The sequence below is a fragment of the Cervus elaphus genome, chromosome 4 (assembly GCF_910594005.1).
Source record: "Cervus elaphus chromosome 4, mCerEla1.1, whole genome shotgun sequence".
Taxonomy (NCBI): Eukaryota; Metazoa; Chordata; class Mammalia; order Artiodactyla; family Cervidae; genus Cervus; species Cervus elaphus.
The window spans coordinates 66,409,428-66,425,542 of record NC_057818.1 but is presented as its reverse complement, the minus strand read 5'-3'; the positions used below and the strand labels follow the sequence as shown (position 1 = coordinate 66,425,542).

Below are 16,115 nucleotides of genomic sequence, written 5' to 3'. Positions count from 1 at the left end.
TTTTTAGGTGAACAGCAGAAGGACTCAGCAATACATAGACATACATCCACTCTCCGCCACACTCCCCTCCCATCCAGGCTGCCACATAACCCTGAGCAGGGTTCCGGGTGCTACCAGTGGGTCCTCTTGGTTCTGCATTTTGAATACAGCTGTGTGTGCATGTCCATCCCACACTCCCTAACTGTCCCTCCCCCAACCCTACCCCCAGGGCAACCATAAGTCCGTTCTCTAAGTCTGTGAGTCTCTGTTTTGTAAGCAAGTCCATTGGTATCATCTCTTTTCATTCCACACACAAGGGATGTCATACGATATTTCTCCTTCTCTGTCTGACTCACTTCACTCAGTATGACGCTCTCTAGATCTAAACCCTCTTTCGAGGCAAGATGTCTTCCTTCATAACAGTTGACTTGCAAGTCTAATTGCAAATAAACACTTGAAACATGTTCTGATTGCATTCATGCACAATTTTAATTCAATTCTTGCAACACCCCAGTAGATGAGTCAGTGACAATGTGAATAGGACATATTCAAAGACATCCAGAAGCCAGGAGGAGAAGTCAGCTGGAACGCTCCTTACCATGGTGACCCCAATTCCATGACTAACCTCTGTTGGACACACGACCTTCAGTATCTCCCAGGGGGCTATTGGCAGGTCATGCTCCACAGCATCTCCCAGAACTAACTGTGCCATCCCAGATTCAGAATGGCCCACAGACAAGGCAACTGATTCCCAATTTTCATCAGGAAAAAAAACACAACTATATCTGGGGCAGGGGGGTCCCGAGATCAAACCACCCCTGCGGCCTGATCACAGAACTCATCTTTCCAGTCCTCAACTATCTTCAGGACGTCCTTGTTCACCACCGGGCCCTCCAGTCTTCTCATCATGTCCGTTCCATTGCTCTGTTTCTTCTTCCTGTGAAAGATAAGAATCAGTGTATGCTTTTTTTTTTTCTTTTGCAGTCCTGGAAAAATACATAAACCCTCTAGAATAGAACTTTACCACCCAGGAGATGGATACATGGAATACTGCCTGTCAGATCAGTAAACAAAGGATGTCACAGTCATCAGCGGTTGCAGGTACAGCCAAAGGTGAGCTGGTGAGCCCTGAGGGGACTTAGGAGGGAACAGCTGCCTCCAGCAGCCATCAGCCTCCAGCCACTCCCCACGGTGAGCCCCGAGGGAACTCGGGACCTGAAAACACTGGATCCTGGCCCCAGAGAGCTGAGGTGCACATCAAAGGCATGATTTCAGTGAGCCCAGAGTCTTCCAACTTCCCATACACGTGCTAAGTCACGTCTGACTCTTTGTGACCCCATGGACTGTAGCCCACCAGGCTCCCTGTCCATGGGATTCACTGGAGTGGGTTGCCATTCCCTTCTCCAGGGGATTGTCCTGACCCAGCGATCAAACCCAGGTCTCCTGCAATGCAGGCGGATTCTTTACTACTGAGCCACCCAGGCAGAGGTGGACACGCACACACAACTATGTTTAAAATAGATAACCAGGCTTCCCGGGTGGTGTCTACCAGCTAGGACTCCCTGCTCCCAGCGCAGGGGGCCCAGGTTCAGTTCCCGCTCAGGGAACTAGATCCCACATGCCACAAGCAAGATCCTGAGCAGCGAAATAAGTAAATATTAAAAAAATAAAATAAAATAGATAACCAACAGGACCTATTGTAAAATAAATAAATAAATAAAAACTTTAAATGCAAAAAAGACAGAAGAGCAGACGGGAGTATCCAGGTCCACTTTCTCATCAGACCAGCAGGAGTTGGGGTGTGGCAGCCCCGCGAGGGGACTGCAGAGCCCCAGGAAAGGGGCGCAGGATGGGGCCCCCTCCGCCAGTAGCCTCTCCCAGGGTCGCCCTCCTGACGCCCTCCCAGGGCTGTGGCTGCCGCACGGGAAGCCGCGGGGACTTACAGGACGACCCTGGGGCCGAGCACCCTCTTCAGGGCGGCGTCTTGCAGGAGCTTGGCGCCCCGGAGCCCGATGCTGTTTCCGCTGAGGTCCAGGTGCCGCAGGGTACGGTTGTGGAGGAGCACGGACGTCAGGACCGGGCAGCAGAAGGAGGTGAACTGGCACTGCCCCAGCCTGCGGGAGGGAAGAGGGCCGCGGCTGAGCACGCGTCCGGCATCTGAGCGCCCGGCCAGCCGAGCTGTTCACAGCCTGGAAGGCACCCTGCGGCCGGAATACCTCACTTCCTTCTGAATCGTCTGATGCTTTCCAAAAGAGGTGGTGGAGAAGACTGGAGAGTCCCTTTGGGCAGAAGGGAGATCCAACCAGTCCCTCCTAAAGGAAATCAGTCCTGAATACTCGTTGGAAGGACTGATGCTGAAGCTCCAATGCTTTGGCCACCTGATGTGGAGAGCCAACTCATTGGAAAAGGCCCTGATGCTGGGAGGGATTGGGGGCAGGAGGAGAAGGGGGCGACAGAGGATGAGATGGCTGGATGGCATCACCAACTCAATGGACATGAGTTTGAGTAAACTCCGGGAGTTGGTGATGGACAGGGAGGCCTGGCGTGCTGCAGTCCGTGGGGTCGCAAAGAGTCGGACATGACTGAGCGACTCAACAACAAAAACAAAAGTTTTATTTTCCTTAAAAAAAATTTTTTTTTTTTATATTGGAGCATAGTTGGTTGACAATGTTGTGTTAGTTGTAGGTGTTCAGCAAACAGATTCCCTTGTACATATATATGTATCTTTTCCTTTTTTCCCCACTGAGGTTATTATAGAGTATTGAGCAGAGTTCTCCCGTCCTTGCTGGTAACCCGTTTTATATATAGCAGCAGTCTTAAAAAATCAAACTACTGCATAGCACGGGGAACTCTGGTCCATGCTGTGTGTTAGCCTGGTTAGGACGGGAGTTTGGGAGAGAACAGATACGTGTGTATATATGTTATGGCCAAGTCCCTCCCCTCTTCACCTGAAACTATCTCAACACTGTTGATCAGCTACGCTGCCGCTGCTGCTAAGTCGCTTCAGTCGTGTCCGACTCTGTGCGACCCCATAGACAGCAGCCCACCAGGCTCTGCCTTCACTGGGATTTTCCAGGCAAGAACACTGGAGTGGGTTGCCATTTCCTTCTCCAGCTATACCTTAATACAAAATAAAAAAGTTAAAAATGAAGTAGATTACTTATTAAACATGTAGGTGATTTACCATGTTGTGTTAATTTCCGCGGTACTGCAAAATGATTCAAATATACGTATATATATATTCTTTTCACTTATGGTCACCTGGAAATGTATTTCATACTTGCAAATATACTTCACTCAACCTAGGAGATAAATCAAAATTTAAATCCCAAGACTAAACTTCTGGAGTAAAAGAATTGTGACCTCCAATGAATTTCCTTTGAGTAGTTAATTATCAACAAAAATGAAATCCATTATAAGGATTAATCCTAGGAATTAAAGACACAAAGTGTCTTTAATGATCTGGACTTAAGTGATGTCACTTATATGTGGAATATAAGAAATTGTACGAGTAAATATGCAAAACAGAAGAAATTTCAGATATAGAAAACAAACTAGTGTTAACAATGAGGAGATGGAAAAAAGACAGGGCAAATTAAACTAATTGAACTGAGATACAAACTATTAAGTGTAAAATAAATAAGTAACAAGGATGTATTGTACAACACAGGGAATTATAGTCATGATTTTGTAATAATGTTTAATGGGGTAGAATCTGTAAAAACACTGAATCACTATGGTGTATGCCTCAAACTAGTGTAATATGATAAACAATGGTACTTCAATAAAAAAATAAAAGCTCACATATCTGAGTGAAAAAAAGACCTAGACTTAGAACCCAGATCATACCAACAGTGAACAGAAAATGTGGGTAGGAAAGAGGCAAAAAAGAAGGTGTCTATGCATAACTGAATCACTTTGCTCTACACCGAAACTAACAGAACATTGTTCATCAATCCCAATACAAAACTAAAAATAAATAAAAAATAACTAAAAAAGTTTCAACCTTTGTTATTGGAGAAGAGATGTTTCCAAATCTTTCCTAAATATCTGGAGTAACAGTAACACTATAACAATTAAACAATTAACAACAATTAAACAACACTATAACAATTAGAAATGGGATAATTGACTTAAATCCTTCTAAGTCACTGACTGGTATGATGTTGGCATAGAGACCTTATAATAGAAGGAAAATTTATATGCAGAAAACAAAGTCCCTAAGCATAAATGCTGATTTCAGAAGACTCCATCTAAGGTATCAGTCTAAAACACACTTTTCTTGATGTTTCCCTGAATGGAAGAATTTTTCCTGGAACGATGGTCCTTAAACTCTAGTAACCATGGAACCACGGGAGGTGTTTGTGAGACACGGACTGTGCAGGGCCCGCAGGATCCAGCACCCCTATGTCTGGATATGGGCCCAGGAGGTCGAAATCAGATTATCAGATAGAGTTATCTGCACCGCATGTCACAGTAGCGCTGCTTACAACAGCCGAGATACGGCAGCAGCCTAGATGTCATCGACAGACGAATGCATGAAGGAGGGGTGGCACTCACACCATGGAATACCACGCAGCCACGAAGAGCAAGGCGTGGCACGCACCCGCAACGCATCACCCCGCAGCCACCAAGTAGAAGGAAGCCCTGCTGTCTGTGACAACTTGGGTGGCCCTTGAGGGCATGATGCTCAGTGAGATAAACCAGGCACAGACAGACAAAGGATGCAAGAATTTGCCTTTCTAACAACTTCCCAGACAAAAACATTCACAGTCTGAGCCACTTCCCAAGTGGTTCATAGGTTAGGAGACCACCTGCCCATGCAGGAGTTGTAGATTCGATCCTTGTGTCAGGAAGATCCCCTGGAGAAGAGAATGACCACCCACTCTAGTATTCTTGCCTGGAGAATTCCATGCACAGAGGAGCCTGGCGGTCTACGATCCATGGGGGCTGCAGAGTCAGTCAGCCACTGAACACACACAGCCCACAGGGTCACAGAGTCGGACATGACCGAGCAACTGAACAACAACGTTTGAGGACCTCACTCTGAGAACCGCTGCTCTGAAGCTTCCAAGTCCTCTACCCAAAAGGATGGCAAACCCCAGAAATGCAAAACATGACCCTACTTTCTACCCCGAGAGAATTTTACAGACCCCAGTTCCCAAAGAAAGCAATGGGGACAGCTTACTCAAGAACCTGGAGGCCAGAGTCAGGTTTCAACAGGTGCTGACACAGCAGGATAATGCCGGCGTCCCTCAGGCTGTTACAGCCAAGGTCCAGACTTCTCAGGGTTTTATTCTTATCAAGAACAGACACTATATCTTGACAGCACGCGGAGGTCAGGGCGCAATTCCTCAGCCTGCAAAGAAACACCAATCAAAACGCCTTTAAGCTTCTTTTCTGCCTTTTGTATTTTTTTTGTAGAACAGCTTTACCTAAATATAATAACTGATGCTTTCGAACTGTGGTGCTAGAGAAGACTCTTGAGGGTCCCTTGGACAGCAAGATCAAACCAGTGAATCCTAAAGGAAGTCACCCTGAATATTCATTGGTGATGCTGAAGCTGAAGCTCCAATAATACTTCGACCACCTGATGCGAAGAGAAGACTCACTGTAAAAGACCCTGATGCTGGCAAAGACTGAGGGCAGGAGAAGGGGGCGACAGAGGATGAGGTGGTTGGATGGCATCACTGACTCAATGGACATGGGTTTGAGCAAACTCCGGGAGATGGTGAAGGACAGGGAAGCCTGGCGTGCTGCAGTTGATGGGGTTGCAAAGAGTTGGACACGACTGAAATGACTTAGCATACATGCACAGCATCGCTGAAAGGAGTTTACCACGATCTGGTGTTGGAACGGCCTCAAGCTAATAGTTCCTGCGGCAGTGAAAAGGTGTCAGCATCTCTGACCCTCTGATTCCCCGCCGGGTCGCCCGGCACACAGTCTGAGAACTCTGCTCCTAGCTAGTTTGCCCCTGAAACTGAAAGCCCTGCCACCCTCCTCTCTGTTACGCTTTCTTCCAGTGTCCGCACAATGCCGTGCGTGCAGTAGGCGCTTGACCAATCAGTGGCATAAAGGAACATATGACATACACGTGGCAGTCTCTCCCCACCACCCTATTCTTCCCCAGGGCGTTCCAGAGAGCGGCGTCTAGGGACTTACACCAGCCTCTGCAGAGGAAATGGAAAGTTTTGTAAGATGTTCCAGAGCTCCTTCACCCCGTCATCCTGCAGGGCGTTTTCTGCCAGGCTCAGGTGGGTCAGACTCCGGTTACTCACGAGAGAAAAGGCAAGACTTCTATAGGAAAGCGATGTGAGGTCACAATTCTCCAGCCTGTGGGTGAGACACTCACAGTCGGGATGGAGTTTAATTCGTGCCCTTGACCAGATTTTTCCCGGTCTCCTGCTGAGTCTTGACGATTTCCACCAGGGCTTTCGTCCTAAAGGCAGACGTCTCATCCCACTTCTGTGACCGCCTCTTAGGGCTTCCCGGGTTTAAAGGAGAGGACTGGGAGTCGTGATGTGAGAAGGAATTGTGGATCAAGAAAACAGTTATAGAGAGGAACAAAGAGGGAGGAGAAAGCGACCAGCAGGGACTCTTAAGAGTGAAGACATTTCTGGAGGTGACGTGGGAAGAGACAACATCTCAGAAAGTTACAGAAAATTGGAAAGATGCCCTGAAGACATAAAGCAGGGCGTCATGTTAGAGAAACTAGGATGCAGCGGCTTCCTTGGAGGTCTGCTGGTTATGACCCTGCGCTTCCACTGAAGGGGCATGGGTTTGATCCCGGGTCGGAGAACTAACCTCCCACATGCTGTGTAGCCAAAAAGCAGGAAAAACAACAACAACTAAGGTGGAGAGGATGGTTCTGAAAGCGTTTCCATCCCCAGCGAGGGAGGGCAGATGTAAATAAGAAAGTATCTGCTGTTGGGACTTCTCTGGTGGTCCAGGGGCTAAGCCTGCATGTCCCCGGTGCAGGGGCTCAGGTTCAATGCCCGGTCAGGGACGTCGATCCCACCTGCGGCAGCAAAGACCAGCTCAGCCAAGTAAAATAAAAATTAAAAAATTAACCGCTAAAAAAATAAAATGAAGGAAAGAAAGTACCTAACGTTGTCATTACTCGGTGTGGTGACAGCTGGTCCTTGGACCTACCGTGGCGATTGCTCTGTGAGGTAGGGAAGTTCCGGGTCACTGTGTCCCACACCAGAAACCCACGTAAGGCTGTGAGTCAGTTATGCTTCAGTTAAAAAATAATCCAGTGCTTGAGTTACACATAGACAGCAACACGTCATTTTCTGCTCAACAGATGGGCCAAAGCTGTCACAGTGACAAGAGTCTGATGAGAATTTGGCGTGGGGGGATTTTCACACACAAATGGTGGGACTGCAAATTTGGTACGTGTAGTCTGGACAGGAGCCTGGTAATCCTGAAGATGAGCGCGCTCCATCACGTGCAGTTCTACGTGTGTGTGTGTGTGTGTGTGTGTGTGTGTGTGTGTGTGTGTGTGTACGTGACGTGGGAAGAGACAACATCTCAGAAAGTTACAGAAAATTGGGAAGATGCCCTGAAGACATGAAGCAGGCCTTCCTGGACAGCTCAGGCCTCAGCGGCAGATCAGACAGACACTTAGACCGTTGCAGTTCACACACGTTACCGTTTGGCGCCAAGGAGGAGCCGCGGCAGAAACCAGGACACACAGCGGCCGGCTGTGATGTCGGTTGCCTGGGAAGCGCCCACACGGCCGCCGAGGCCGCTGCGGGGCCCCTGAGCCCCACCTCCAGAGGGGGCGGGTGGGGGTCCCGGGGCCGGGTCACCGTGAGCAGGGAATCGGTGCCGGCGAGGTTCCAGTGTGAAGGCGGGACGACGACGCGTCAGGATCCCTGCGCTTCTACCTCCCGGGACAGCAGGCGCGGACACGTGCTGGCTTAGAGCTCTGTCTGTCTGTCTGTCCCTCTGTCTGTCTGTCTGTCCTCTGTCTGTCTGTCCCTCTGTCTCAACCCTGCACTGCCCCTCCCACACCATTAACAATCAGAGGACTTCACTCTGCTCCGAGATACACTCTCCCTGTTTTCTGTTTTTCTGAGGCGCTGCACAGCACCCCGTAAGACTCACGACAGCCTCTCCAGCTGGGGCACCAACACGGGGGCACACGGCTCGCCCCTCTCCAGGCAGCCGCGTCTCAGCATCAGGGTCTTCAGGTGGATGTTCTTCCTGAGACTCCAGATGAGGTCAGCCCCGGTGGTGGGGTCAAACAGGCAACCGTCCAGCCTGCGGGAGTCACAGAGACAGCAGCCCTGAGCTCCCAGGGTGGGGGTGCCCCCAGCCACCCCGACCGACCTCGCGTCTGCCTCGGCCCTCAGCCCTCCCCCGAGAGCTGCGGGAGGGGGTTGCCATCCTCCCCGAGTGAACCCACATCCATTCAGCATCTGAACTGCATGTCACCAATGGAAAATGGGCTTCCCTGTGGCTCAGCTGGTGAAGAATCCACCTGCCATGTGGAAGACCTGGTCAGTCCCTGAGTCGTGAGGATCCTCTGTAGAAGGGAACGGCTACCCACTCCAGGATGCTGGCCTGGAGAATCCCATGGACTGTATATAGTCCACGGGGTCACAAAGGATCAGACCCGACTGAGCAACTTTCACTAGCATGACAGAAAAGAACACACACTCGGGGCCGTGATGAACTGGCGTGGGGTAGCTCTGCGGCTCTAGCCCCAAGACAGGGACTCCGCCTGTACTTGAGTACACCTTTCCATGTTTATCCGCCAAACCACCTTCAGGATGAAGAACCAGGACGGAGTGAGGGCTGCAGGAGCCGGGGCGGGGTGGAGGAAGGGATGGTTAAAGGGCGCAACCCCCAGTTATAAGGCGAGTGAACTCTGGAGGTCTCTGGTCCAGTCTGCTGACGGCGGTTAACACGAGGGCCGTGTGCCCCCACGCGGCTATAACAGAGCTGATCTCTTGTTCAAACGGCGGCTTTGTGAGCCGGCCAAGGGGTTGATTAGCCTGATGGTGGCGAGCGGTGCATAGGGTGTGCATGTATGAGACCGTCATACTTTTTAAAAAAAGCCGAGTGAACGGTCACAAATGGGAAGGAAATACTGCCATTTGCAGCAGCAGAGATGGCCCCAGAGATGATCATACTGCGCGAAGTGAGTCACAGACAGACATTTTGGCATCACGTATACATGGGATCTGAAGCATAACACGAAGGAATTTATTTACAGAAGAGAAACAGACTCACAAACATCGGAGACAAACGCATAGTTTACCAAAGGGGGAAGGGGTGGGGAGAGGCAGGAATCAGGAGTCCGGGGTGAACAGATATATGTACAGAATAGACTGTGTCCAGAACAGATCGCGATGTTGTACAGCAGAGATGGACACGAGGCTATAAGGCAAGTATAGTCCAGTTAATAAAGCAGATGAAGCACCAAGGGTTTCCTCTGTAGCACCAGGAACGATAGAGCTTCCCGGGTTCGGGACCCGCCTGCCAAGCAGGAGACGCCAGTTCCGTCCCTGGGTCGGGAAGATCCCCTGGAGGAGGGCCCTGCAACCCGCTCCAGTATTCCTGCCTGGAGAATCCCCGTGGACAGAGGAGCCTGGCGGGCTACGGGCCACGGGGTCACAGAGAGTTGGACACGACTGAGCGACGCAGCACAGCTCAGCATCTCACAGTGACCTGTCGTGGAAAAGACTGCAGAAATCTGCAGAGTGATTCGGCTCTGCAGACAGTAGACCTGAGGCTAGCACGAGCCTGTAAATCGACGACACTCTGATAGAAGGAGAGAGCTGGGTGAAACGCGCGGCAACCGCATCACAGCGAGACGCCAGGCAGATGGGCCCGGGACCGGCGCCATGACGGAGCCCGTGACCGGCGTCCCCTCCCCGCCACGCCTCAGGCCTCACCTGAGGGTCTGCAGAAGGCACCGCGGGTGTCTCAGGGTGCTGCAGAGGGCCTCTATCGCTTGGCGTCTCATCTTCGTGTCTTCTATTTCCAAGTGTCTCAGGTGCTGGTTCTCTACCAGAACTCTGAGGATGCCTTCGCTCACCACGAGGGAGCCCACATGCCTAAAGCTGAAGAGGTAAGCAGTGTTCGCTTACCGCAGCGTCCTCCCAGCCTGGCAGCCCTGGACACTCACTGGGAGGACGGATGTGGAAGCTGAAGCTCCAATACTCTGGCCACCTGATGGGAAGAGCTGACTCACTGGAAAAGACCCTGATGCTGGGAAAGATTGAGGGTGGGAGGAGAAGGGGACGGCAGAGGATGAGATGGTCGGATGGCATCACCGGCTCAATGGATGTGAGTTTGGGTAAACTCTGGGAGGTGGTGATGGACAGGGAGGCCTGGCGTGCTGCAGTCCGTGGGGTCACAGAGAGTCGGACATGACGGAGCGGGACACCGACGTCAGGATGGCCATACTCACATCAGCTTTCGGAGGTTACAGTGTGGATGCCTCAGTGCTGCGGCAAGAATCTCCGCGGTCTCGGTGTCCATCGCGCTGTCTTTCACAGTCAGGACTTCCAGACTCTTGTGTGTCCTAAACACAGAGCAGAAATCTTGCCACCAGAGGGAATTCCTGTCGCTGCCTTCTGGTCTGTGTGGGAGAAAAAAAAAAAACAGAAAGAAATGGCTCATCGTTGGTGATTAAGCTCGAGAAAACCTACCAGCAAACCCGTGACTTGCTTATGATCGTGGCTCCCTTTGGCACTTTCCTGAGATGCCTTCATTTAGACTGTGGCCCAGGGGACTTCCCTGGTGGTCCAATGATTAAGAATCTGCCTCGCAAGGCAGGGGGCATGGGTTCGATCCCTGGTGGGAACTAAGATTCCCCCATGCCTGCAGAGCAGCGAACCCCCGAGATACAGCCGCTGAGCCCAGGAGCCACAACTGGGGTCTGTGCTGCGAGGGGAGATCCCACACGATGCAAGGAAGGAGCCGCGGCCGCCACCCGGACCCCCGCAGCCAAACACATAACACATTAAAAAAGAAGTACAAAGTCGCCCAGCGGAACCGTTCTGAGATTTCTCATTCCATTCCAGGAAGATTCGTGGCCCCCCTTACAGTGTAACGTGACTGAGGGAGAGAGAGCTGTTTGCGATCAGTCAGGATTTATGTGCGGGCAGGAAGCAGGTCGCAAGATAGAAACCGTATTCTTGCCCTGTGCTTATGAAATTGTCATCAAGGAAAAATGCCTTGAAGCAAGTCAGACAGAGAAGGAGAAGGATTCCATGACACCCCTCGTATGTGGGATCTAGAGAGAAATGATGCAAATGAACTTACGAAACAGAAAGAGACACACAGACTCGGAGAACGAACTTATGGCTCAGTTCAGTTCCGTCGCTCAGTCATGTCCGACTCTTTGGGCGCTTATGGTTAGCAGGGGGGAAGGATGGGGGCAAGGGATGGTTAGGGGGTGTGGGATGGACATGCACACACGGCTGTATTCGAAATGGAGAACAACAAGGACCTTCTGTAGCACGGGGAACCCTGCTCAGGGCTACGTGGCAGCCTGGATGCGAGGGGGCTTGGGGGAGAGTGGGTACGTGCGTATGTAAGGCCGAGTCCCTTCACTGTTCAACCGAAACCATCACGACATCGTTAATCGGCTATGCAGCAACATAAAATAAAAAGTTTTAAAAAGGAAGAATAAAAACTCTATAAAGGAACAGAATAAGGGGAAAGTATGATTATTATTATCATCCCTAGGGCACAGTGAGCACAGAATCTAAACTCTCTCCCAAGAGCAGCGTGTTCGGTGGTTTGGCTCTGGTTTTCGCCTTCACTTTTCCCCGTCACAGAGACCCCACTGGACAGCATGTGCCTATAGAGACTGAAAACGTTACCGTGTACAGAGTGAGGGGTGATAGATGGAAGGAAGCCCCAGGTGCGTGGAGGGAGGGCGCACATCATGGCAGGAAGGATCTTCTTTTTCCCCAGGATTTTCTCAGTTTCAGTGGAAATCAGCACCCCAGGAATACTGTCTGTCCTGTTATTTTCCCCCTAGCTTAGGAATTACTTTCTCTTCCCTTTTATGCTTTTCCACCAGCAGTTTGGGGCTTCCCTGGTGGGTCAGCTGTAAAGAACCTGCCTGCCAATGCAGGAGATTGTAAGAGACACGGGTTCCATCTCTGGGTCAGGAAGACCCCCTGGAGAAGGAAACGGCAACCCACTCCAGTATTCTTGCTGGAGATTCCCATGGACAGAGGAGCCTGGCGGGCTACAGTCCGTGGGGTTGCAAAGAATCAGACACGACTGAGGGACTAAACAACCACAATGGGAAGTTTAGAGTGTCACACTCTCTTAGACACGTTGTTCAGTGAAACTGTACCAAACGTTCACGACAACCCTCAGCTGAGACATAAACACATGTTTCCTGCTCGTATTTTCAACAAAGCCATTGTTTCAAGCAGAATTATTCGGAATATGACTAACCACATGCTCTGCACAACATTTAACCCAGGCACTTCCTTTAGTTGCATGAGAGAGGAGAAAAATATACGAAGTTTCTCTAGTTCACTGGTGGTCTCTGGGGTTGAGATAATGAAGTCGCCAATGAGCTCACCACTACCAATTCTTTTTTTTTTTTTTTTGTTAAACCAGAACAGACTGTTTGTAAGACAGACTCCCATGCGCAAGGGATCTACTCACGACAGGTGGTCACCCTTGAGGCCCAGGAGATGCTAGACAAGGTTCCCCGGCAGGACCTCGAATCCCACCAAAGGAGAGACCTGAGCACTTACTGGGGAGAAGGAAGAGGGCCTGGCGAGAGGCTGGTCGTTTTGGTGACGGTCAGTTCTAGCTCCTGCAGACGTCGGCAGAACTTGAGGCAGAAAGCGGAGACCTGCAGTTCCCTGATCTTGTTGATGACCAGCAGAGCCTTGCGACACTCATGGAGGGTCTGACCCACGAAGACCTCCTCCCGGATTTCGTGCAGGTAGTAGAAGAGCTGGGGGAGCCTGTGGTGCGGGGCCGGGGGGTCACCGTCGGGCGGCAGGGCGGCGATCTTCAGCAGTTTCCTCCTGTTCCCCAGGGACACCTTGCAGCCAAGCAGCTGCTCCACCGAGAGGGTGCACGTGTCATTCAACAGGCCAAAGAGGAAGAGTGCCATTCCGGCCAGGGGGTTTCTCCGTCTCCCGGGATGAGCCAGCAGCTGTAAGACGCGGAAGCTGTCCAACGCTTCGAAATTCCTAAGCCGCTGCGGGAAGCAGAGGACGAAGAGCAGGGCGGCAAAGAACTCCTGGAAGCTTGGGTGGGTGAAGGCGATGAGGTCCCTGTCGGCCGCCACCCTCCGGAGGACCCTCACCCTGAGAAACAGCTGGACGTCCCTTTCGTCCAGTCTGGCCAGGCTGCAATCCGTCTCGCCGAACACCCACTGGTTCTTCCACATGCCCTCCACAGCCAGGGAGCACAGGTGTTTCAGCTGCTCCTGGTGGGTCTCGCTGACGGCGTGCCGCACCTGGGTTGGCAACAGGCTGGAGAGGTAGTGGATGAACACGGCCGCGGCGTTGGGGAATGCCTGCGGCAGGCTGCTACCCCTCTCCATCTGCTGCTTCACACAGGAGCAGACCAGCCAGCAGGTGACGGGGACCCGGCACATGGAGAAGAGGGTGGCGTTGCCCATGGCGAAGCGCAGGGCCGCGTCGGCATCGCGCCCGTGTTTGAAGTACGACCTGAAATACCTGGATCGCTCCGGCGTGCTGAAGCCCGTCAGGGTGATCAGAGAGGGGCCTTTCAGAAAGGGGCTCACGGTCTTCCACAAGTTGAACCTCAGGAAGACGATGATCGTGGCATCAGGGAGCATCGTTTTGCTCAACAGAGAGGTCAGGAGGACAGACCCGGGCATTTTCTGGCTGCAGTCTTGGCTCAGGTCCTCTGGTCTGTCTACGAGGGTCAAGGTTAGCTCCTCGAAGCCATCCAGCAGGAGGAGGAGGTGTTCCGGGTGGGAGAGGATCCTAGACGCGAGAGCCAGAGACCCGGACAACTTGCAGGCGATTAGCTCCGAGAAGCTCCGCTCCTTCAGCCCGTCCATCTCCTGGCAGCGGAGGTAGAAGGCGAACCAGGCCTTGTGGGCGTAGAACTTGCCCTCTGCCCACTCCAGCATCACTTTTTTGGCCACGGTGGTCTTCCCGACGGCAGCGTCTCCCAGAAGGACCACGGTCTTGGGCTGTCTTCCTTGGGGTTTTCTGGGCAGGAGAAGACACTGCAGGAGTGTGTCTTCTCCCCAGGGCTCTTGGTAAAAGAAGTCCACGTTGTTCCCAGGCCAAGATGTCCTGTCCCACAGGGCTGAGTGCTCACTCATCACACGTGCCTTGTACTCCCGAATTTTATCTGCAGGAACACGACGGGGGAGACGCAGGGTCCAGCATCAGCTGTCCGTGAGGACTAAGCGATCCACCGGAAGACAAGCCTCCGTGTCTACCCCGACACAGGCGCGCCCATCGGGCACTTTTCCTGCAAGCCCTGGTGGTCCAGGAGCTGAGGCTCCACGCTCCCAGCGCAGGGGGCCCGGGTTCTATCCCTGCAGGGAACTAGACCCCACACGCCACCATTAAAACCTGGCACAACCAAAAACAAATTTAAAAAAAATAAATTTTAAGAAAAAAAAAAGACTGAATCCAACCGAATGAGAGAGAGAGAAGGACGGTTGGCTGGACTTCCTCCTGAGATGAGCCCACAACCACTCCTTTCTCTGAAGTTCTGGTTCACAGAGGGGACGCTGGGCACACCCGTTTGCAGCCCACCATGCCTCAGGAAGCCAGCATCTCATCCCGACCCACCAGCTCTCGTCCGCCAGGGTCCACGCAGGGCCCACACATACCAGACTCATCTTCCTCCAAAGTCAGCTCCCTCTTTCTCTGGTTCAAGGCCTCCGGTTCCAAGTTAGGTAAAATTTCTGGAAAAGATGAAAAAAAAAAAAAAAAAAAAGGAGGCTGTCTCATAGGCATGACAAGATGGACAGAAAGACAGAGTCGCCCAGGGGCAACGGGGCCTTTAAAGAGAGTGGCGGCCAGGCCATTCACGAGTCTCATCCTCTCACCTGCTTAGTGCAGGGAGAGGAAAATACCTGCACTTCCATCACCTTGTTGGGAGGTGAGGACGGTGTGGAGGCAGACGGTTCTGGGGAGGGTGTTTGTGTGTGTGTATTTAGTCGCTCAGTCGTAAAGTAAAGCCAATGTCAGAAGGGTGGGGAGGGGAGGGAAGTTCTAGAATAGAAGTGTTTTAAAAGCTGTAATGCGTGCATGGCTAAGGTGCTTCAGTCCTGTCTGACTCTGCAACCCCATGGACTGCAGCCCGCCAGGCTCCTCTGTGCATGGGATTCTCCAGGCAAGAATACTGGAGTGGGTTGCCATTTCCTCATCCAGGGGATCTCCCTGACCCAGGGATCGAACCCAGGTCTCCTGCATTGCAGGTGAGTTCTTTACCACTGAGCTGCCAGGGAAGCCCATAGATACACTCCACTACTTGCCCTTGTTCAGCTGGCCCACAGGAGCGGCTGGGAAAGCGCTGAGTTCTCCAGCCCCCAAGCCTGCCCCCTGCTCTGTTCTAGATTCCCCTCTCACCTTTCAGCTCCCTCTGTATCTGAACACAAAGCTCCCTCTGGTTCATCTTGGCGAAGATGTCATGAGCCACCTCCCAGGCGCGACGTCCCGGGAAGTACTCGGTCAGCAGATGGACCACCTCCCCGCAGCGGGCTGACTTCAGCTGGTCCCAGGTGAGCGGGCTGCAGTCGGGGCTGGGGTTCTCCTCCAATAAAAGCTGCTTGAACCTCTGTAGATGCTCCGCGCTGACAGAGAGCATGAAAGGCATGACTCCGTTTCTGTAGGGGAGGGAGGAGGAGGAGGAGGACGCCGGCGAGGGAGGGGAGACGACGGACGGGAACAGAGGGGAGGACGAGCAGGAGGGGTCAGGGTTCAACTTCACGTCGCCCATGGTCACTCAGGGTTGGGAACCGCAGGGCCGGCGGGCAGACGGGACCAGCTGGAAGAGAAGACAGAGGCAGCCCGCGGAGACATGAGGTTACAGACCGTGAGAGCACCAGCCTGGGGAGATTTACTTAATCTAGACTTGATGGAACCTGGCGGCTTCCCTGGTGGTTCAGACCTAAAGAACCTCCTGCAATGCAGGAGACCCAG

General features: G+C 52.2%; 1 protein-coding gene across 1 annotated transcript; it reads right to left on the bottom strand.

Moving 5' to 3' along the window:
• Positions 1 to 510: 510 nt before the first annotated feature.
• NLRP8 (NLR family pyrin domain containing 8) lies at positions 511 to 15,912 on the bottom strand. The gene is made up of 11 exons (XM_043900694.1): positions 15,543 to 15,912; positions 14,801 to 14,875; positions 12,723 to 14,310; positions 10,406 to 10,576; positions 10,121 to 10,140; positions 9,888 to 10,077; positions 8,092 to 8,247; positions 6,142 to 6,312; positions 5,168 to 5,338; positions 1,923 to 2,093; positions 511 to 916 (listed from the first exon to the last, which is right to left on the bottom strand). Exons 1-11 carry the CDS (start codon positions 15,910 to 15,912, stop codon positions 787 to 789), a joined length of 3,213 nt encoding a protein of 1,070 aa, XP_043756629.1. The 3' UTR covers positions 511 to 786.
• Positions 15,913 to 16,115: the final 203 nt, after the last annotated feature.

Excerpts from the sequence above, each read along its gene's own strand:
- NLRP8 (XM_043900694.1), bottom strand. The coding sequence starts at position 15,912 with ATGGGCGACGTGAAGTTGAACCCTGACCCCTCCTGCTCGTCCTCCCCT. Across the intron at positions 10,577-12,722 it reads GGCCCTCTTCCTTCTCCCCA|ACCAGAAGGCAGCGACAGGA; the intron begins GTAAGTGCTCAG and ends TCTCCCACACAG. Across the intron at positions 8,248-9,887 it reads TGCCTTCTGCAGACCCTCAG|GCTGGACGGTTGCCTGTTTG; the intron begins GTGAGGCCTGAG and ends TGACTCCCGCAG.